Source organism: Pleurodeles waltl, chromosome 3_1 (assembly GCF_031143425.1).
Source record: "Pleurodeles waltl isolate 20211129_DDA chromosome 3_1, aPleWal1.hap1.20221129, whole genome shotgun sequence".
NCBI lineage: Eukaryota > Metazoa > Chordata > Amphibia > Caudata > Salamandridae > Pleurodeles > Pleurodeles waltl.
Window position 1 is genome coordinate 552,081,381 of NC_090440.1, and position 23,949 is coordinate 552,105,329.

The window sequence follows — 23,949 nt, forward strand, 5'->3', positions numbered from 1 at the left end:
TGTTACAATACAGGACCTGATGACGCAGAAACGAAGGTTTTACATTTATTAGCGCATAAACGTAGTGCCGCAATAATCAAGTGTGACTTTAACCGAACTAATAAAGATTGTACGGGGACAAATGTGCCCTCAGAGTAGTTCGCCAACATTTATAAGCGTGCTTTATATAACGTGATGTATTAGAATTGTACTAATCTGACATAACCGTAAACGTGTGCCATGATTTGCTTGTTTGAAATGTTTTAACTTAGCATAACTTTAGTGGAGGCTTCGGCCTAGTTGCCTTGTCTCACGGTTTAGATGCTCGTGTTTTTCTAATGTGCTAATAAAACGTGTATTCCTGCTTGAAGCTGTACTTTTCCAGTGAGATCGGTTCACATGCTTATCTTTAAGGTTTCGTGCCAGCCTGGCATCTTCTTCTTTGCTCCAAGGTCAATCTGCAGGTGCAGACAATGGAAGCTCTGAAAGTGAGTTAATTGGTAAAATATGTTGCAACTTACGTTCCCGACTCCAAGGATAATGTAGGCCTAGGTAGAAGCTTGTAAATTGTTGTTTTTGATTGGACAATTTGAAGCCAACCTATGAACCCTCCAATGGAAGACCCTACTGGATTTGAACTGTTGATTATTTAAACCTGGTGCACAAGAAGAAAGCGGCCATTACCCACTGCACCCATTGAGGACATTATTGCCCATTGTAGCCATTATGGCCCATCTTGCCGACCTCGTCATTTTGCCATCTTCTACGATGCCAATTGATGTTCGACGCCATTTTGAATGAGACTTTGATGCTTTCTCTAATCGAGAGAAAGAGACTTTAAGTAATTCTCGCTCTAGAGACTTTAACTTTGATCTGCCCCTTTGCATAAAGTAGTAGTTTTGTCCTTTTATCTTGCCGCTGTGAGGCAATTGCCCCGTCCACCCTGCCCCCTTTGCCCCGTCCCATGCTGATCGAAACCGGTACCTGTGAGACGAAGACTTCCTTGAATGCTGATTGAATTTGCTAAATATGAAAGGAAAATGTACAATTGCATTGTGTTTCTTTTTAGGTAACCAACTGCTGATTTTTGATAAGAGCCCTAGTTAGGAGTTTTCCAAATCAATGTTGCTACATTGTTTTTTTTTGCATGAAGTCCCACATGCAGATGCTAATTTGAGGTTAGATGAGGATTCATTTGTTGCACGATGCAATTTGAGACCTTGTTATGCTGACTAATGTATGCAATTAGCCCATTACAGATTATAGTTTTAGTGGTTTGCGTTGCTATTATGGAATGCATTGTTATTCAAATGCTGCATAGATTGCATCTTTTCGCCGTTATGGACAGCTATTAATGTTCATTTACATATATCATTTGGTGTTGAGACACATTTATATCGTGCTAGCTTTGTTAATATAGGGAAATAAATTCATTAACTTTGAATGAACTGGTGTGGTTATTCATGGCCGAAAGGTCATGGTTCGCCGAAATGTTTTCTGGATTAATTGTGAAGTGTTATGTTGATCAGGGCATTGCTTATGTTCGTTATTGATTATTGATTTGATTAAATTGACTAATCTCGAGTGAAGAGAGCCCCACTTGGTCAAAAGATTCATCGACCCAAGAGCGTCCAAATACAGGTAATTTATTAGGACGGAACGCTCTATCAGACCCACCATATAAGAAAATGTCCAGTCTCCATGGTGGTGAAGGTTTAAATACAGCAGAATTTCTTTTGCATTGTTGTGGATTCTTTCTCCCACATTGTTTGCTCGGTGGTCTGACTGCTAAAAGCTAAATGAGGTCTCAAGTTCTTTCTTAGACTGTTGGCTGCAGACAGTGTCTATACTAGATATGTACAATTGTGTTTATAATGTTCTTTGAGTTTCTTGCGGAAAAAAAAAAACGGTAAACTTCGCACTTGTATAGCACACTTCTCACCCGTTAGGGTCTCAAGGTGCTGTACGCATACTGCTATGGAACCCCTCCTGGCTTTTCCCTGTGAGGTGCCCACTCCTGGACACCCCCAGGCTGAAGCCAGGCATCCAAGTGCTGTGGGTGCCGTTGTGGAGATTAAGCAAGCTATTGCCCAGAGTTACAGAGTGGGACCCATTAATTAGATTAGGCACTGAGGTGAGAATTATCTGGTCCAAGGGAATTGAGCCCAAGACCTGCTGCCGAGGCGGGACTTGAACCCTGGTCCCAGCCAAATCTCTGCATCAGGGTCTGCTGCTCTAACCATTGTGCCTTACTTCTCCACTCAGTGAATCAGTTTTTATAATGTACTTTAAGTTCCAGGTTTATTCTTCCGTTATACCAAAGAACTAATTTATTGTATCTAATTTAGTATACAGTTTTTCACCAAAGCACTGTACAAGTATAGCAGCACTACAAAAAGAGGGAGAGCGACTGCATAATTCATGGTAATATGTTGTCAAGATGATATGCTTTAACTACTACTGCAGTTAGTGATGTAAAATTCAGGGAGGAGTTAAACATAAAACCAAGGTGGCAGGCTGAAGAAGAATAAGGAATAGAAGTAGATTGCGAATGTTATAGGTGATGGGAAACAGAGAAAAGAGGTGACGAAGAACATAAGTTTAGTTTTCTGGGACTGATTTAAAAGAAATGAGAGGCGATCTATGATTCAATATCCACTAAGCATCCAGAAACATGTTTCTGAAGCGCCTTAGAAAATAAAGAGGCAAATAAGAAAATGTGTGAATGATTAGGGTAGAAATGAGAATTGAATCCATTTGCACAGATAACAGGGAACAAAGAAATAGCCTAAGGAGAGAAAATGAGTGGACCTGGAACAGAACCCTGTAGTACTCCAATTTGAACTGATGACAAATTGTTCCAAGAGAGTGAGAAGGAGAAGGAATCAGCCAAAAAGCTAGGAAGAAAACTAAGTAACAGAACCCTTAACACCCCAGAAAGAGAAAGAAGACAGAAAGAGGGTAATTTCATATAATGCCACGAACGAAGAAGAAAATTAAAGACTTGGGACCTGAACTAGAGTGTGCTCCATTTGAACTGTGACGGAGTACCCTATCTGCCAAACCATCGGTCCACCTACCTGACTTACAGGCGTGCCAAGATTACGTATGTCAGAGAAAGAGCATACTCTGGGTCTGTCTTACTCCTCCTACACCCCAATGGACAACGGTTGTGGATGGTTTACATATAATATCGTCTGTCCGATGAAGAGTGGACAGTGTTACTGTTTTTTTCACTGTTCGTCACTGGCAGGTGAAATCTAGTGACAAGGGAGACTACTCCTGTGGTGTGGGGGCCATTCATTTAAAAAAAAAATTCTTGCTTTTGGATTTTGTTTCTCAAAAAGTAAAAACTTGTGGCTGTCATGTTGATGAAGCTATTCGTCAAATTTTAACAACTTGACAGGAGTCACCACGATAGAGGTTCCTGCCGATGACTTGTAGAGTATGGGTACTCGATCAGTGTGATGGAGTATTTTACTCCATTGCCCTAACAGAGTAAATACTACACTCCGTACTCTTGATCTGGCCCTAATAGTAATGCTGTTTCTTTAAAATTCCTAGGGCAGGCACCAGACTAAATAGGAGATTATGAGTATGGAAGAAATTTGAGAGCCGGGCGGAAAGAATACGTTCTATAATTCTCAAAAAAAGCAAAGAAACATCAGCAAGGCAAGGGTTCTAAAAGATTATTAATATCAAAAGAAGGTTTTTCAAACATAAGAGAATAGTTGCAGACTTCAAAGAGGAATAAAAGACTCCAGAAGAGAGAGTGGAGTTAAATAGAATCACCAAGTGAGAGTCAGGAGAGAAAACGGTGGGAAGGTCTTAGCAGCCTGCAGAAGGAACAGGATGACTGATTCGGAAACAAAACAGAAGCTGTCTAGGGCAGGTGAGCAGGAGAGACTAAATTGCCCTGAGAAGATTTGAAGGTAGGAGCTGGGCAGTACACAGCAAAAAGTTAAGCCTGAATATGAGATCTTTTAGCGGTGAAGTAGACAGCAAAATCATCTGCAGAACACGAAGAACAGAGAGGTCAGGGGCAGTGGGGGAAGTAGACAGAGGGTCTGAAACAGCCTACGAAAATCATGGGCCTGCTCTTGAATCAAACTAACAGACACCCTTTGGTTCGAAAAAATTGGCTGTCAAGATGGTATTATCCTTCTACAATGTGGTATACACAATATGGTGAAGCTGTTGAGGTGTTTCAAATCATTCTCCGGAAGTGTCCAGCTAATCTTCCTCTTTGGAAGTCCAGTGCTAGCCATTCTCAGCAGTAACTTTATTTATTCCCTTCTAATAATTTTATTAATGAGAATGATCTTTATTGTAATCTGGAACAATATACCAATAATCAGGGCCGTTGAAAGTATGCAGCAGGGGAGGTCCAAATTATGAGGTAGGGCTGACTAAATTATGTGACAAGGAAAGGCAAATTATGTGACGTAATGTGCCACATTTTGTGGTAGCATTGCTTAATTATTTTTACACATTACCACTGTCTGGGCAAAAGCTTTATCGCATTATCACCCCTTCCTTGCTAGGCAAAAGTGTTACTATGTTGCAGCAGTCACAATCCTTTGTGTGTGGATTTTTGTTGCAGGGACAATCTTAGGGCTTGATTTAGATTTTGACGGATGGGTTACTCCTTCACAATGGTTATGGATATCCCATCCGCTGAAACAAAAATCCCATTATTTTCTACAGGATTTATATATTGAAATCTGTCACCATTGTGGCGGAATAACCCATCTGCTAAAATCTAAATCAGGCCTTTAGTCTTAAACAGTTTGCTGAAAAACATTGTTGTTTCATAGGAACATTTTGGAAAGATACCAAGTGGGAGATTGTTATCGAACTTGGACTTATTAGTCAAAGGACTGAGGACTATTATGTCGGTTTTGAACTTTTAAATTATTTTGGGAAGCAACAGAGTAATTCTCGAATCAAATCAAACCAGCTCTGATGTGTAGATATTACATACATTCAAGATACAAGATGTGTTTAGCAGGTAATAGGAATTTAGGAATTCTGAGTGGCAAAACAAGTACGGGGAGTCCACAGGGCAGATAGGGACTTGAGGCCACAACTGTAGTAGTTGAAGTCGTTTGCCACTCGTGTCACGGTGTGCATCCTTCTACGGCTAGCAAACTGGGCTAAATCCACCCCTTCTGCCTTTAACTCTCAGGGCGGTGAAGATGAGCAGTCAAAAGCTTCTCAATTGTGGACAGTTACAAAATACTCAGAACTCAAACATCAACCATCAGGCACACTACATTAGTGCCCAGCTCAGTACTTGTCTATTTAGTAAAGAAATAACTTTTAATATTACAGTAGCACAAAATCCTACACAATTAAATAAGTATCAGACATAATCATTCCTACCCAAGACTTACACTGAAATGCTGCACATGCTTGGTGCCCTTCTCCTCGCTCTACATCCATGTTTTTAGGGTCGTTCTGCCCTGTAAGTGGAGCTTGAATAAAATTAGGGAGTGGTGCAAATTTCACTAGACAGGGTCAGTTCAGATAGTTCTTTACATAAAAAGTGTTACTGATAAGGATAAATGCTTATTGTGGTTTTCACTTTGCTCGCATTTACAATCTCTCACTCTTTAGAGGCTGTGCCTTGCTATTACCTCCTCAATGACGGACCCCAGACTGGTGGGACCTAGATTGAATTCATTTCTTTGTACACTAGTTGGCGTCTTTGATGGTGTCTCTTCATCCCTGGTGACTTTCCTGCTTCTTTCTCTCTTTCTCCAGCTGACTACTCCAGTTGCTGGCTTGGCAGGCAGGACTGCTGAAGGCTGGTATTCAGGAAATGCAGCCTCCAGACTGGGTGTCCTTGGAAGGTGCTGCTTCTGGGCCGGAGCACACTTCTAGCTTCAGCGCCGACTGGTTCTTGTAGACGTGCAGTCCTGGGTTATGCAGTTTTACTTCTTGCATAGCTCATAGCTAAAACCAGGCTTGGGATGACCCAACAATCTCTCACAACACAGGACAATCCAAAGGATGCTTCCACTTGATTTTCAGCATCTGTGTCCCACAGACACTGGAGAGCTGGGCTTCTTCTGGACAGTCTATATTACTACCAAGATAGGCACTCTCCTTTCCTCTCTGAGTAGGCAGGTTGGCTTGTAGGTGCAAGGTAAATCCACAGCATTTCAGGCAAATTGCAGACTTGAGGTGATATTGCCTCACCTCTGGGAGACTGTCACTGTAATGCAGAGAGGCCAAACTTCGGCTCAGAACAGCTCTTTGAGTACTTTGTAAAACACTCCTTTCCGTGGTCAAGAAGAACTTGGAAATGGAATGAAGTAGGGTGGTTTAGTCCCACTTTCATACTTAGACAAGGGTTTTGAATCCACTGGTCCAGGAACTGGTTTGAGGTGGTTCTCTTTCAAATGTCATCTGATTGCACTGTAGACAACCACAACCGACCAGCCTTTGTGCAAGGTGAAGGCTCTCAAAGTAAGTAGAGTGAGGTTGGATCCAAGCATGGGTATCCAAAACAAATGCATAGTGTGAAGACTCGGCCTCTAAATATCATCAACCATCCTTAATTAAAAATCAGGAACAGACAAAAGCTTACTCCATGCCTAGGAACTCGGCCACCTTTGACAACAGAATTGTCTCACTCAAACCATCTCCCCTACCATCTACCAAAAGGCAGTGCTTGGGCAAATGTAAACAGCAATCCCTTGCCAAAAAGTGCTTGTACAGTGTCTAAGGGTAGTACCACCTCCATCCTCCCTCACTTCAGTGTCTAGGTATCCACCCTTTGGCGTCAGGAATACAAGCAATACATTTCCACTGTCTGACGGAAGCAGTATCCCCCTCCATCTTCTGTCATACTACATCAGGGCCATCCAAAACGAATACCACTGGTCCCAGCAAGCATATCTACATTGTACATTGTCTTACCATCATATGTGCGCCAAACATACACATGAACTGTACACATGCATTTGACTGCACCCTGTATATGTGTGCAAGGGTCTGGGTGTTATGCTGAAGTGGATCTTTTTATGTACCTGGGCCAGTAGGCCAAGTTCCATTCTGACACAAAAAGAAAGGTCTCCTCAGGACTACTAATTAAAACAACCACTGGCAACGCCAATAGGTTTCGCATTTGTTTTTTCTTTTGCATTCTACCTTACTAACTGGATTATAAATGTTAGAAAGAGGCTATAATAATGTTTGTTTTAAATTAGATAAACCGTTAATTGTTGTTTATGTTTTGATGTATGTTGAATTAATATCCCAGAGTTCCAAACTTGTAATTTGTACCTTATTTAATATGGCATTATATTATAGTAATGTGTAGTTAGCAAAGAGCCACTGCACCTGCTGCACTATTCAAATCATGTCTTTTTTTATCTGCAAGGTAACCACAACTGTGACTGCCTATTTAGTAGTAAAATATAGCAATATTTGGTTTTTAGAGGAGCTGTGACAACTTTTGACCCAGGTGCCAATGCACCTGCTGCACCATTCAAATCATGACCTTAATGCCTGCCACATAACTTCACTTGTGACTGCCTGTTTAGTAGTAACAATTAGAAATAATATGTGTTTAGAGGAGTTCTGACACCTTGCAACACCGGTGCCACAGCTCCTGCTGCGCCATTAAAACCATGACCCCAACGCCTGCAAGGTAACTGTACTTGGAACTGCCTGTTTAGTAGTAAAATATAGCAATATTTGGTGTTTAGAGGAGTTCCTAGAACTTTTGGCCCCATTGTCAATGCACCTGCTGCTCCACTAAAATGATGACCCTTGTGTCTGCAAAGTAACTGCACTTGTGACTGCCTGCTTAGTAGTAAAATTTCAATGCGGATTGACTTGCAATCAGTTCATCTTTTCGCATATAACCACTAACAAGTAACTAATCACCAAAAACCGGAAGGTGTACCTCGGCCACACTCCACATGATGGCAAAAGCAGAACAGAAGAGCAGGAAGTGACTTGGTGGCGAATAAAAAGCAAGTAAATTCAAGCAATGTTGGAGTGACATTTGAATGAACAAACAGGAAGTTCAGGTAAGTAAGGGGCTCAGTAGATCCGGGTTCTCAGTCCCTTAAAACCATGTTTTTAGTAACATAATACTTTGCAAGCACAGCGCAAGTGCTGTGCATGCGAAACCTAAAAGTGGGTACTTCCACTACCTCTTCATGTCAACAATCCAGGACATGGGCCGTAGACCCAGGACACAGAACCGTTTCTGAACCTTGGCAATACCAGGGACAGCCCTATGCGTCAGCCCACATGCTAGGTTAGTGTGATGACTGGGCTGATAAAAATCAGAATACCAGTTTCACTTTCAGTTAGGTCACTAGGGGCACGGATAGCAGGGACATTCACATCTCAACACAGTGTAAAAAATGTGTTTCTAGTGGCATTAAAGACAAAACTGAGCCTAAGCCAGTTACATATAAAAGCTCATAAGTAAAGTTGGAGGTAGTTACCTTGCCAATACGGAGGCGATCTCCGAATATTTTATTGATCACTTCTAGGTCCCTACATTTCAGTTCAGGAAAGTCAGCTTCATATTGAGCAGATAGATTTGGTTCAACAGAGATAACTTCAAGCTATATCATTTTCACTGAGAGATGCTGAATGCTCATGACATTTTTAAGTATTTCTTTTTTTTGTGTCTTAATATCTATTCCAACCTGCAGGCATTCTTTCACTCGGTTTTCTCTCTTATCCCAGTTCCCTTTCGCCACTTCTACTGTTTGTCTCAGATATTATTTATTGAGTGATCAGTAGTGAATTTGGTGAGTTATGAAAAGTGTGTCACTCCCTTTTGAACAAAAGTACAAAGGTAGCACACAAACGTCTTTAAATCTCCAAATAATCTTTCAGGAAATGCCAAGGGTATTGTATCGGTAACTACAGAATAAGAAGGTGGACGAAGCTAAGGGCCTGATTACGACTTTGGCGGATGGGATACTCCATCACAAACGTGGCGGATATCGCACCCGCAGTATTACAGGTTCCATTGTATCCTATGGAAATTGTAAAATGGCGTGCGGTACATCTGTCACGTTTGTGATGGAGTATCCCATCCGCCACGGTTCTAATCAGGCCTTTAGTGACGCGCAACAGGGGTGGTAATGGCCAGTGATCGATGTGTCTTTTGGTTCCAAAAGCAAAAGCTCCTGATTAGCATATTTCCTTTTTGTTCTTTGCATTCTATCTCTATGTTCTTTAACTGTAATTAATTCTGACTTTACAAAGTTGACTTCCTGATGAAGTGTGGTTCAGATACTGAAAATCTGAGCGTGAGCAATGTCGGAATATATTGCTTCGAGTGGATAGTAACGTGGACAAAGCTATCTGCCAGAAAGCAGTAACTTTGTACTCTGGGTTAAATGGGAGTGCATTGCTCCCTCTGGTTCCAAAATGCTCAGTTAGTGCTTTCTGACATTCATCCTGACCCAGTCCTCATGCTTCCCCTATGAACACAAGGCGTATGCAGCATATAACCTGTGCTGAATTCATGTTGAGCATTAGTTTCAAACAAGATTTTTTAGTTCCTTCATTCTAGGACAAACATGTCAACAATGTTTAATTTATTCCTAGCCAAGGCTACATTTCAGCAAAATCTGTGACGATATAGACTTTTCTTCTCACAGATTCAACATGCCATATACTGTCACATGCTCTGTTGGAAACAGTATATTTTCTCAGCCATCTGTATCTAACCATATTAGATAAACAAAGGCAATGTCTTATCACTGCTTTTAACACTACGTATAGTTTAAAAAATACAGCAAAGTTTTGTCACATTCCATTCCATCTTCCATCGTACCAATTTCCAAACGGGCAATTTCTTTTGGGATTCCTTAACTTAATTTACATATTTTATTCACTTTATTGCATTCATTGCTGTCTAGCTTGCATGGTGTTCCATTATAAAGTAATGAGCAATAATGCTAACCAACATGCGTTGATGTTAAAATCTTCCAGAACTCAAGAATACAATATTGCTCCAGATTTCAAATAGCATAGCCCTACTCCTCGACTTGCTCACGACATTTTTTACTTAAATGGCTAATTTGAAGAATGCAAGATGGATTTAATGATGTTTTCATAATAAGAGTCATATTCTCGTAGGTCCTCTACCAGCATTCCATTTCCGTGTCTATATATAAGCACCGACTGATTTGCCAAAGGTCATGATTTTTTCTTTTACTTGAATCTGTTTACAGGTCATTTGATTTGCTGTGTTCAGTCATGAAATTTAATAATCGTTGAAGGTCAATGGGTCACTTGTGCATCACTAACAGATAGTCAGATTAAGCCATCGGAAAACTACTAATGTCCTCCTCGTCCCAATTTTGGAGAAAGAAACGAAATTGTTTAGAAAGGGGGAAACGATCTGCCGTTTAAACATTAAAGGTGCATGTGCAAGTATACAGCCTCGGATTAGAGCATTTTAAACTGTAATTCTTGTGATAAAAAACAGACCACTCGCATTCTGATGTGGAAACTGATCACTCGCTGTCTGATGTAGAAACTGATCCATCGCTGTCTGATGTCTAATGAGAACGAATCTAATTCAAGGTCATTCATTTTAATCTATTGCTTCATTTTGTTCACTGTATCCTGCTTGATGAATATGGCAAGAATTGGGATTCCCTTTTTTTAGCCTATTATGTTGTTTACATCCATCAGGCTGTCACATGTACAAGGGGTGATCTAAGACTCGTCTGTTCTCTTAATAACATTTATGAGTTACGAAGATTCACGTACAACTGGCGATTTACATATTGTGCACACATCTTTCCTCAATGTCAAGCCAAAACCAGTCTTTTTCGGGTCTATTCTACAATCCTTTATCAAACATAGCCAGGATTTTGGAACCCCTCCTTTGTTTAAACGCTTTTAAATACTACATGTAATGAGTGTGTCCAAAATATCGGATTACTTTTCAGCAAAGACATTGGTACCTGGAGCCCTAGAAATTTTCAACGATGAAATTAGTTACAGTAGCTGCACTGCAGTTATCTCCCTCCGGGCACCAACAATCTGGGTACCTGCCGCGTCACATGACTCTGACCTCCACTATGAAGTACCATGTTCAAACCATATAACTCTTCGTTAATCACTGCCACTCTTGGATTTAATGGGTATCTGCCACTGTTTTCCCCGGTTTGTATCTCTTTGATTTTGTATGTGTCCAAGCATCCATACCATTTTTGATCCTGGTATAAATACCTTTAAATGCCTAAAGGCCATTAATACTGCAGATTTCACACCAACGTGCTACATATTTATCTACTTTCCCTACTTTCATACCATGAATTCAGAAACTCCAGCTTTGAAGATGACCATATGATCCCAGTACTCTTCTACGAGCAAGGATTTTTGTGGTTTCTCGTGTTCAGTATTTAAAGTAATTTGCAGAGGTAAATGGTCACTGCTAAATGCAAGGATAATTTTAAAGCTAATAGAGGCATTCCTCCAAGAGTAGTCAAGGATTGCATTTCTGGCAACTAGAGGGATAAGAGTGATAGTGTCCAGCTGAGCTTTGTGAAATCCCACATTTAAAGAGCAAAGCTGCAGGGACATGAGTTGATGAAACAACCATTGGGCCCTACTGCCTTTTTGCATGATGATATCGCATTGGGGGTTACCCCACGTATGTTTCCACTGCAGTTTAAACTTGTCCAAAAACAATAACTATTAATGTCTCCTTTAACTATTACCAGCTTTCTCTAGTGAGCATCCTTTACACTCTCTATCGTACTTACTAATTTGGCAGCATGTCAACCTGTTTTACCCTTTGAAGGAGATAATTTCTGTTTTTTGGGGGTTTGCCCAAACAGATGAAGAGGGAAAATCAGTCCTGAGAATATGCCCAGACATGCTGTGTAAGTGGCAACTCTGTAGTACAATACTCATGTAGTGCTTTTTCTCACATTTTCACCGCTCACAATACTGTACAATCAGCCTCACTTACTGTTAGTGCCACAGAATGCACTTGGTAAAGCTGAATGATGCACCCAGATTGACTGCTTTGAGACGGGTGCCTGAACTCTCAGAACCCAGAGACCTTGAAATAAAATGCGTTGCTGCCAGTGGTTGTCTTTGCTGCACAATTATGTTCCTCGCCTTGTGTTCCGGGCACTTGCTGGCTGCAGCTATTCACTCTTGTTGCTGTTAGTAGCTGTTGCTTCTAGCTGTTCATTGTTGGTTGCTTGTGCTGCTAGCGCTTGCCTTTTGAGTGCTGGCTGCTAGCTGCCACTGATACCTACCTTTGGCTGGTCACTACGACTCTTTGCCGCTGGCTGCTGATGCATGCCTGCTAACACTTGTCTCGTTTCTGCAGATTCTCATCTGGAACCTGGAGAAGGGCGACCCTGTGAAGATGATTGACTGTCATACAGATGTCATACTGTGCATGTCCTTCAACACGGATGGAAGTCTGCTCACCACCACATGCAAGGATAGGAAATTGCGAGTCTTCGAACCACGCTCAGGCAAAGTGTTGCAGGTGACCAGAGCACAATATAATGTCTAATGCACAACATGGTAAAAGCTAGTAGCGAGTGAGAGCCTCCCCAGTAGCAACTCTCTATATGTAGGAGGATGATGATCCCAGTTTTGTCAGTTGTGAGCAGTTTGTTGTGGGAGAGGGCAGAGGTGGTCATACCACATCAGTGGCGGTTTCTGTATAAGGTTGTCGGGGCTCCGCCCTCCTTACATTTACAGTAAAAACGTGGCAAACATAGCAATGCAAAATCTGTTTTTATATACGCTTGTAAATTGCTTTGGGGCACTGTCTGTCCCACTTGCTGTGTTACTGCTGTGATCACAGATAATAGTAGTGGGGACACGTGGCATGCTCTTTCACAGTGTTCCTAAACCTGGGTGGGCCAAAAGTCTAAGTATTTGCTGGGCTGACAGGCTCACAGCCCTGAGGCCTGTGATGTCATCAGCTCGGCAAAGACTGAGCATCAAGCCCCAGCCTCCACCCCTGATGACGTGTAAGACAGTTAGCCACGGGCGTTTCATATGCCAGCCCTGTAGCTCTAAGCCTCCACATCAATCAGGGACTGAAAAGCATTTTCACCCCACCCTTTCCCAACTTGTCACATGGTGGGGTGGGGCCCACACCCTGTGACGAGATGGAAACGGGTGTGGTAGACTGGCTGCAGACGGGAAGGCAAGAAATCTAGTCTGCGCAGACTCGAGTCAACTTGTGGTGTGAGTGAGAAACACTGCTTAGCGCACATGATTTGGAGCTGGATGCCTTTTAGCTCCGGTGTGTTCAGACACATGGCTGGCTATTTACTGCAGTCTGCAGAGTCGGAAGTATCCTTGTATATAAGCCCTGCAGACTTATCCCGGCCGTAGCCTTTCCAAAGATGCTTGTGGTATCTTCTGGTATCCTTCCAACCAAAGAGGCCACTAGTGCCCCATATGCCTGACTCACAGCTACACTGCAGCTTGTGCGGGGCACGGAAGATATGGTTTAGGGGTCACTGGTAGGGACGGAATACCAGGAATCGGCTGTGCACATGGTAGAATTCCTGTAGCCGGTAAAGTAGCTGAAGTGGTTAATTGCCTGCTGCAGAGGCCTGTGCATAAAACAACAGGTCACTTATTCATAAGATGGAAGGGCTGACACAGCCTTTCATGTTTCCGACTCCTGCCGCGCAACCAACCCGTGGCATACTCTCCCTCTAAAAGTCTACCAAGCCCGTTTTACTAGGGCAATCTTTCAGTTAAGATCAAGTTTGGTAATGTTATTACTCAACAGATGTCAACAGCGCCTAATCACTTGGTCAGAGTAAAGTGAGCTGTAAAAGTGGCTTCAGATAGTCCGATAAAATGAGATTGATAGGTCTGTGAAACAACAAAATAAGTTCTTTTAGTCACAGAGGGCGGCTATGCTTGTGGCCTGAGTAGTATAAATTATGTTTTACTTTATAATTACTCATCAGGACTCCAGCTCTTGACAGGATCATAGAAGCTGACTAATTTCAGAACATTTCCCAGCAGGCCGGTCCTTCTTTTCTAAGATGTCTGAATAACACCCGTCTCTGTTTTCTGGCGTTCCAGGAAGTCACCCATAAAATCCGAGTGGGACTCTCTGATGCAGGAGCGTCATGACCCCAAAACCAACAACCCTCCTTTTCTTTAGAAGCTCGTGAGGGGTTGGGTGACATTTAGCAAATACATAAGAAGAAGAATGTTTGTTTTTAGCTCTTTTGACTTTGATCAGACACTGCTGTTCTCCAATCAGAGGCAAGAAGTTAGTAAGTTAGTATAATAGCACTGTGGGGAGCGAGAGCAATTGGAACAAGAGAACACGGAATGAAGGGTGGGCATGAGGGATGGATAGGTGGATGAATGTATGAATGATGATGAGTAGACCAGGAAAAGGAAGGAAAGAAAGATGGATGGCGAGAAATATGGATGGAAGGATAAGAATGGAGGAATGAATGGCCGCTGTATGAAAGAAGAGGGGAATGATAGCTGTGTGGAATGTTGTATGGAGAGGTGGATAGTAGATGGATGTGTAGAAGCATGGATGATGGATAGAAAGAAAAATGGATGGATGAAGAGAAGGATAGATGGACGAATTTAAAGAGGAAGGATGGGTGGATAGACCTAAGAATAGATAAATAAGACAGGCAGCTGTAAGGAAAAAAGTTATGGATAGATGGATAAAAAAGGATAAAAGTGCATGGATAAAAAAGTAGAAGGAAGGAGGGAAGAAAGATGCAAAAAGACAGAATAAAGCTCAAGAGATGGAAGGGATGAAAAGACTGAACGAAGTATAGAGGAAAGGAAGGAAATTTCAGATTTTTCTCGGGGAGAGCAATAACATTAAATTATTGCTGGGCTTGCTCATCTCAATTGCTTGCTCATTGCTAACTGGGATATAGCTCATAGAGGAAAATAATTTAAATTTCTGACTACACCCGGGGCTAGGGTAGACGCACACCAGAGAGAAAGCAACGAGGAGCTAGGGTTTGGAGGGACAGGTATTTTGAGGATGCAGAGCACAAGAAGGAGCGAGTTGGAATGCACTTGCTCTTTCATGGAGAGCTGAAGGAAAAAAGTAGTTCTCTAAAACTGGAAGGACAGAAGACAGCCAGAGAGATGGTAAAGAGGTTATGCTTCAGGCGGGGGACAAACACAAGATGAACAAGTTGTGACAGGGAACCAGGTACGGCTCCTCTGCTATGGCAGAGGAGTGTTGCCCCCCCTCCACCAGCAGCAGCTGCAAAGCTTTTACAAGAAAACGATAATAAACTATGTTTATTATTGTTTTCTTGTAAAAAGGGCAGGGCCACGGGCTGTAACAGCACTCCCCCTCAGTGCGCATGTATGTTTGGCTGGCCATCTTGGGCCGGCCAAGCACGAATGTGCACTAGGCTCTCTCCAATCCGGCAACTAACTCGGAGCGCCCTGGCTGGGCGTTCCGTCCAATCCTAATGCTGCTTTCATGCTGCCAGCAGCATGAAAGCCGTGTTAGGATTGGACACAGGGCAGGCTGGGAGCCTGTGCCTGCAGTCGAGGATCGGCGATGCAAGAAAGATATGTTTTTTTATTATTTTACTTATTACATTTTTTTTTTTGTTGTGTGTCCCTCCACCATGCGCTGCCCCACCCCTTTTCCCTCTTGCGAGCTGCCACTCTACCACATAATGCACCATGATGATGAGAGGCAGTAACATCACTGAGAAACCAAACGGCCACGGCCAGAAAGGGATTGGTCCTCAGGTTGTTCAGGAGATCTCCCAGCAAAAAGGCATCTCTGAAAGACCAGTGGGGCTGAAATTTTGGAATAATCACACATATGCCAGCCTGATTTGTGGCACACTCCACTCAAGCCCTTCATCGTTATTCCTTTCCCTGAAATAGGGGCAGCAGCTGCCAGGAAATCTGTGTTGTGTTGTAGTTTATTTTGCTGGTGCTCTCTAGTTTATAATGACTTCTCTTCTCTGCAGGAAGCCAGCTGCAAGAATCATAAAGTCAACCGTGTGGTTTTCCTAGGTGATATGAAGCGCCTACTGACGACTGGTGTCTCGAGGTGGAACACCAGACAAATTGCATTATGGGATCAGGTAAGAATGATAACCTAGGCAACACCCTGTACTGCCATCACTGATGTGTCAGAGTAGGGTTGAAATACATTTAAAATATGTAACAGAGTGCCTTAGAACTCTGTTTCAGAGTGGTGGGGTAATGCCCCCTAGGAAAACCTATTTTTTCAAACCTCTGGAAAATTGTGCATTGAGAATAGGATTTCACTTCATGCAGAATGGAAGTCAGTTATGTAACACTTAAGGATCCTATAATGATACATTTGGTCAATAATATGGTTGATTGCTTGGTGTACAAGGCTAGGATATATGGAAAGAAATAAAACTGTAAAACTTTAAAAGTTCATGTGTGCAAATAGTCATATTCTGAATAAAAGAATTCTAAGTCTAGAGGCTGTGTGGGCTTAGGATGCCATGGACATTGTTGCTAAGGCAGTATGCAGGGAGTAGCATGTGGTGTACACGGTGGTACCTGGTGTACTTTTTTCTCAAGGAGAGTGTTACCTCACCGCTCATTTCACCTCTTACATCTTACGTCAGGTTGTGTTCTAGGTCACCATTTTTTAATTCTGGTAATCCCAACTCCATGCTCCTAGCTGGTTCATCCATCTCATTATCTGCAGGAGGATCTGTCCATGCCACTGGTTGAGGAGGAGATCGATGGGCTGTCTGGCCTCCTGTTTCCCTTCTATGATGCTGACACTCATATGCTGTACCTCGCTGGAAAGGTAAGTTGCTCTGTCTTTGACTTGGGCAATTTAAACATCTGTAGCATTGCTTATAGGAGCTTTATGAAACCTAATCCTTATAATGTCCTTTGCAGCCCGTCCATTGGGGCTGAGGGGCCACACACCCTCACCTTTTGCCCCTCAGGAAGAGTGTCTGTCAGGCTAAGCAAAGGCCGCTCTGACAGACACTCTACATTTTCACGTCAGGCAGCCAGTAGCTAGACATACACTATGTGTACAGGCTCCTGGCTGCATGTGCTGATCTTTTCTGGGCTCGGTGACAAGGGTTAGTGTCACTAGTTGCCTCGAACCTGGGTGCTTTAGCATTAAGCCCTGAGGTGCCCAGGGCCAAGTGTCAATCAGTTGACACATCATCACAGAGTGGGGTGCGGTCAGCACTGACTCCATCCCACTCTGTGACGAGTTTGGGACTGCTGCCTTCCCTCATTGGCTGACCCTAGGTCAACCAGTGAGCAAGGTAGTAGTCCCAAACCTTCTGGGACCGCCGAAGCTGAACTGCAGGTAAGTGTATTTTTTTTCTATTTTTTTCTAATGAATGTTTGGTGTGTGCATGCATGTATGTTTGAATATTTCGTAATGAGTGTTGAAAATGTATGTGTGTGTGCAAGAGTGTGTGTGAACGAATGAGTGTAAGCGAGTGTGTATTTGTGCGTGTGTCCTGTCCACCTCCCTCCCTCCTAAAATTACCGTCTGCCGCTGGTCCTTTAGTTCTGTGAGTAGCTTTAACAAAGCATATAAGGGGAGGCAAAATATATTTGAGGTTCCTTTTAAGAGACCAATAAAAATTGATCAAGCACAGTGGATAATGGACTGAGCTTCTGAGCAGTCTCCTACTAAAGCTGTTACTGTGCATGCACTACTTCTGTGGTGTTGTCAGAACCCCATGAAGGACTTTTCCGTCCCAGCAGATGTGCATAAGCAAGTCTCATCTCCTTTGCAGGCCCATTCAAGAAAACGTTCGGTTTCTCCTTTTGACTAAGAGTCTGACCACTTGTTGGGTTATGAAATCCCAGAAGATGCAAGAGTGAGCTGGAGAGTAAGGGCACAAAGTAAATATCTTACTGTCTCCCTAACAATTTTCCATCTGTGGCCAACTGCACAGAAGAGGAATGTACATAGTGGTAGATGTAGAATCATAGCAGCAAGTGAAGAGGAGTTGGACAGACGCGAAAACGAAAAAGAAGTTTCAAAATCAGGCATATTCCCACCTTCCATTTGGGACTCATATATGTTTCTGTGTATATATATATATATATATATATATATATATATATATATACATATATATATATATATATATATATGTACATACACACACTCCCAGACACACTGACAGATATATATCAATTACCTACTGGCAGAAGCCAGTAGGTAGTTTTAGTTAGGACCTAGCTTCCATAGGAAAATCATTTCTTGTTTTGCCTCTAACTGTGGTGCCAGTTGACGAATCTTCACGAAGTTTTCAAAACTAGTTTTCCATTCACTTCTGCTGCTGTTTGGAAAGTTTCAGGGTGATTCGTTTAGCATAGCCAAGAAAAAGGGGAAGTCCCAAAACAGGTTTTCCTCATGGAGTTTCCCATAGAGATTTTAGACATGACTACAGTTCAAACCGCTGTACACAATTACACCAAATTTGGCACAAAGCTAGATCTTTGTTTCCAGAGAGAGAGTTTTTTGTAATTTGGTGTAAATCCATTCAGTAGTTTTGAAATTATAAAAGAAAAAAGAAATATAGATATCTAGGGACCTCATAGGACAGATGGGGGGGGGGTCTGATGACACTTTTCGGTATAGTGGGCCGATGTTGAAGACACAGGCTTCATGAAAAGTACAGTGTAGCCTGAAGGAAAGTAGATGATATGACAGGAATCATGTCCATGAAAGGCACAGTGTAGCCTGAAGAAAAGTGGATGATGTGATAGGAATCATGTTTCTGATAAATGAAGAAAATTCAAGGGACTGTGCCTGTGAATAGGCTAGGGTACAGGGGCGTCTTGACAAAGAGGAAATTCGGCTAATAGCTTTAGTTTAAGACAGCTCTTAAATAATACATCCTCAGATAATTCTCCTTGCTTGTTTCTTTGTGTACAGATAGACAACCTACTGTCCATATGTCCTGAAGAAGGTGGTCCAAAGTATGTATAACCCAACTGAACGTGTGTTTCCAATACTCTATGGAAACCCCAGCTCAACTGAAGACAAAGCCTCCGCCTTGAGCACAATTATACAAAGAAATTGTGTTCTGGGGTTCATGTGAGAGAGCTTTCTTTATGAGTGTGGACAAATGTAGTTCAGAATGAGTGATGATTATGTGGAATGGTGTATTTTAATGGCTATACAATAATGATTTAATTGTTGTGATATATTTTGTGACTCGCCAACAAATGTATTGTTCATTGTGTTTTATGGAAAGAAATTGCTATACAATTCTGGCAGTTTTTGTGTCCTTTTTAATAAAAATGAAAAAAGAAAAAAAGCCACTGATAAAAAAATAAAACATGCCATTTGGGTCAGTGACTCTGTTGGATATATTCCATGGCTGATTCAGATAGCCTAGCAGAAACATTTCATTTTATTTTAAAGGTCTGTTTCCCTCTTGTTCCCAGACTTTAAAGTATATTTGAGGGAGTACCCTATGCGGCTTGTTTGTAAAGAAGATATAACCAAAAGACATTGGTGAATGCTAAAAATTGCATAGGTCATCCAGATTGAAGATATTGAAAAATAAACCTAAATGAAAGAAACTGATACTGGAAATATTAGATTCATCACTAGATACAACAGAGACAATGAATTTATTTTTAGTAGCTTGATGAAACACTGGGGCTGTAGTTGTTGATGTATTAATGTAACCCTATGAACTGGGTACTTATTTTCCTAAGAGCTTTGTGAAAAAATGTCCTTACTTAAGCTAGAATGAAGAAGTAAGAAGAAGGAATCTGATTGTGGGGATTTATGGACTTTGAATTAGGGCTGAATAATTGTTCCCATTCTTTAGAAGTAGACTTTGCTGCCTCTTTGTGCAATGGTCAGATCATAGTCATGCTACCATTTATCTCATTGTATTGGCTGTGTAGAGGCAGCCCCTCTGTTGGCTGACGTAGGTGAGGATTTGAAAACCCACTCAGTAAAGCACATTGTTGGCAACTATTTTGTAGCAGATTTATTACCATGCAGCAAACAGTTGATGGGCAATTAAGTTAAGGTTGCATTTGAACAGGAAAAGCATACCAAAGGACTCTGTGCACACTTCTGAGCCTGTCTTAGATACCTGTGGTGATGAGCATGTCTGAAAATTAAAAGCCCCCAAAGACTGTGTTTGCCTACTCCCACCTTTTCAAATGGTAGATTTATAAGTGGGCCTTTGCACTAAATGCAGGGTCACTCTGATAACAGGCCAGACAGCTGTACTTGAACTAGTGGAACTGATGTTGAAGGTTTGCTGGTGAAGTTTCATCTGGCTGCCATTGATGACTCAAAAGGTCTGATGAAGTGTATTTATGAATGGTTTGACCCTCAGTGGACCATTAATTATGAATGGTGAATTTTCACCCAGACATGACAGGCACCAGATGAATGAATGCATAACTTTGCCATAAGGTTGAGAAAGGTTGTTCAAAACTGCAGCTTTTATAAACTGACCAATGAGGATGCAATATTCCTCAGAATTATTGAATGTTGTTACACCACAGAGATCTGAATGAAACTACTGAAAGGTTCAAGGTATTTAACAAAGATGCTGAGGTTTGCCACAACAGAGGCCCTGACTAATTCCCACAATGAAAGCATGAAACCAAGTAAGGAAATTCAGAAGAAAGGTTATCAACATGTGTCTAGGATACGGTGACTGGACCTTTAAAGATGAACATGCCTTGCCAAAGCCTGGTTAAGTCAACCACAGACAGACAGGAGTTCCTCATACTAGGCCTTAGCTAGCCATTGTAATGCCCACATTGTACAGGCAAGTACATCAGTAGAAGTGCCTCAATCAACTGTAAATTAATAGACCATTTTTAATACTGATGTTTGGACCTATTTCTAAAATGAATAAGTATTTACTAATCAATTTTTAACAGTCTTTTGTGTATAAAACAAATAGCCACATCTGACAATGCAAACAATGTATTCAACTGTGTAAAGACCTTTTCAGCAAGCTAGAGTTGGTCAAACTATCCTCAGCATCATATTTCAGACCTCTCCACCATCCACTGGCTAGTACTGCTTTGCAGTTGATGCAGAGCATGTGTATCGAAAATCACACATGCTACAGACACATTATTTTGCTGATTCTAAGCTTGGCGGGCGGCGGGAGCCGCCCGCCAAGCGGGAACCGCCAGAAGACCGTACCGCGGTCAAAAGACCGCGGCGGTCATTCTGGGTTTCCCACTGGGCTGGCGGGCGACCGCCAAAAGGCCGCCCGCCAGCCCAGTGGGAAACACCCTTCCCACGAGGAAGCCGGCTCCGAATGGAGCCGGCGGAGTGGGAAGGTGCGAAGCAGACACTGAAATTCTTTGTGGGGCCCTCTTATGGGGGCCCCTGCAGTGCCCATGCCATTGGCATGGGCACTGCAGGGGCCCCCAGGGGCCCCACGACACCCTATACCGCCATCCTGTTCCTGGCGGGCGAACCGCCAGGAACAGGATGGCGGTATGGGGTGTCAGAATCCCAATGGCGGATTCCCATGGGCAGCGGAAAGTCGGCGGTACACCGCCGGCTTTCCGCTTCTGGCCGCGGCTGTACCGCCGCGGTCAGAATGCCCGGCGGAGCACCGCCAGCCTGTTGGCGGTGCTACCGCCGACCCCGGCCCTGGCGGTATTTACCGCCAGGGTCGGAATGACCCCCTATGTTTCTTATGCAGTAAGCATCTGTTCATTGCATGTAATGCTATAAATTCTCATTCGCCCACCTTCCTCCCCTGAAGCCTGTGTTTGTTACAGATATCTTTTACTTTACATGATTCTCTCCCTTCATCCCTTCATGCACTGTCAATGTGCTTTTGGGCTCACTACTCCACACCTACTCTAACAGTTTGGGGGAAAAACAGTCTAACAATGGATTTGGTGCCCATGCGCATCTACCACCAAAGGAGGAGTCACCAAGTCCTTGTGACTCGAAAGACTTTATCGAAGAAAAACAAGGTTCAATCGTCCGAACCCAACACAAGATCCCAGGAGTATGCAGAACATGTGAATACACAGCTCATGCTATGAAGCAAGAACTGTGAAAGAGTTCATTCAAGTGTTTTACCATCTTGTTCCAGTGAGGCAGCAAGTTCCCTATGTGCAACTTGGGAACTGTAATGACGTTATCAGCTGTAATCTATAAAATATTTATTCACAATATCTCTGTGCCTCCTATTTAACAACACAACTCATGACCAAGAATCTACATATGTACTTTTACACTATTAAAGTCCAGTTTCCCACTTACTAAAGAGTCAGGAGAAATGTAAGAAATCAGGTAATCACCACTGGTAAATTAAATTAACCTCAAGTTCGAGATCAACAGTTCCTTCAGCCACATCCTACTAGAACCAGTTACTGGCCCTGCAGCATGCGTGTATCCAGTAGTAGTTGTAACAGCCAAATAAGATTATGTTTGGTTAGGCACATCTTCAAGTGCTAGCTTCATTTAGATTGATACACCTGGGAACTGTGCAAAAAGCTGCTTAATGGACCACCTGAATGGGCCTGGGTTCTGTTTTCCGTTCACTCCTTTTCTGCTACTTCTCTGCAAATCTGCCGAAGAGAAGACATATGGCTGCATGGGCCTCGTTTTGGGGAAGGGCTGTTTACTCACAAGTGAAGGTATCCCTAAGAAGATAGTTTGGCAAGAGTGGGGAATGAGTGATGCATGGACCTGTTTGTGGGAATAACGACTGGGTGCCAGAGAAAGAAGAATTGATAACAAGTGGGTAATATATCCCAAAAGGTTTAAACAACACAGATTAGAAGAACTAAGACACTGTAAGCAGTAGCACTGCTATGTCGTCTTAGCAGACTGGTGAATTGGTAACAGTATCCCAGCAGAAGTGACAGCAGATAAGCCATACCTATAGACAGCCATAGTTCCTAATAGAACCTTCTGCTTGGTGTGTGCTCCAACAATTATCTATGCTCTTGTTCGGCCCTTAGCTCATATGTTTGATCCACTTCTTAGCTCAAAGTGTGTTGAGTATTTAGTGTGTTCCATTTCTCACCTTTACAGCTCATTGTTCCATCTCCTGATTCGCTGACTTTCCTCCCTTGGTTCAGTGGATGCTCCAACTCCTACCTCGTGTGTTCCAACTACTGGGTTATTATGAGAACCACCTCCTAACTCTGCCTTTCTACTTCTTTTTAGCTCAGTTTCTGTGTGTCTCTTTGATAGCTCAGTTGATGTTCTACCTCTTAGTTGAGCATATATTCCATCTCTTAGCTCAGTGTGTGCTCCATTTTGTAGCATAACATGCACTCCATCTTTTAGCTCAGTGTGTGCCTTCTGACACCTCAATATGTTCTAACATTTTACTCAGCATGGGTGGTACGCCTTAACTCAGCATATGTTCCTTGTCTTAGCCCTACATGTCTTCTTCCTCTTTGCTCATGGTGTGTGTTCTACCTTTTAAGTATGTGTGTTCCATCTCTTAGCTCAGAAGTTATTCCATGCCTTGTCTAAGTTCTGTATTTTTTTGCTGCACACTCTAGAGTTCCGAGATTGGGCTGTTGGTTGACTAGGAGTGTGCACTGGTTAAGCAACAGACACAATCTCTTGCAGAGTGAACCATCAAAAGTCACTGAATTAACCTGTGCTTAACCCTGGGTAGCTAGGCGTAAACAGCAGTCAGGCTTAACTTAGAGGCAATGTGTAAATTGTTTATGCAGCACACAAATAGTAATAAAGTGAAAACTCAACACAAGAAAAATCCCGAACCAATTTAGAAAAATAGAGTACATTTTATATTTGACATCAAAACAACACAAATCCAATCAGTAGTATCGAGTTATGAATTTTTAAAGATTTTAGTAAAAATAGCACCAAAAAGCACAAAGCTCCTACTATGGATATCTGGTCACACTGGATTGTGCCAAAATTACAAGTTCAGGCCGCCCACAATGGAGTACAGGTCGGCTACAGTCACCAGATTAGCCCTGCTGAAAGGTTGCCTT

At 42.4% G+C, this 23,949-nt stretch overlaps 1 protein-coding gene across 2 annotated transcripts in view; it reads left to right on the plus strand.

Annotated features, from left to right (window-relative positions):
- The window catches only part of CORO2B (coronin 2B), a 221,930-nt gene that overhangs the window by 146,647 nt on the left and 51,334 nt on the right, over positions 1-23,949 (plus strand). For both annotated transcript variants that reach the window (XM_069222915.1, XM_069222916.1), the window contains exons 5-7: positions 12,323-12,487; positions 15,957-16,073; positions 16,676-16,780. In XM_069222915.1, the coding sequence (XP_069079016.1) occupies positions 12,323-12,487; positions 15,957-16,073; positions 16,676-16,780 (387 nt within the window). The remainder of the gene's footprint in view (positions 1-12,322; positions 12,488-15,956; positions 16,074-16,675; positions 16,781-23,949) is intronic.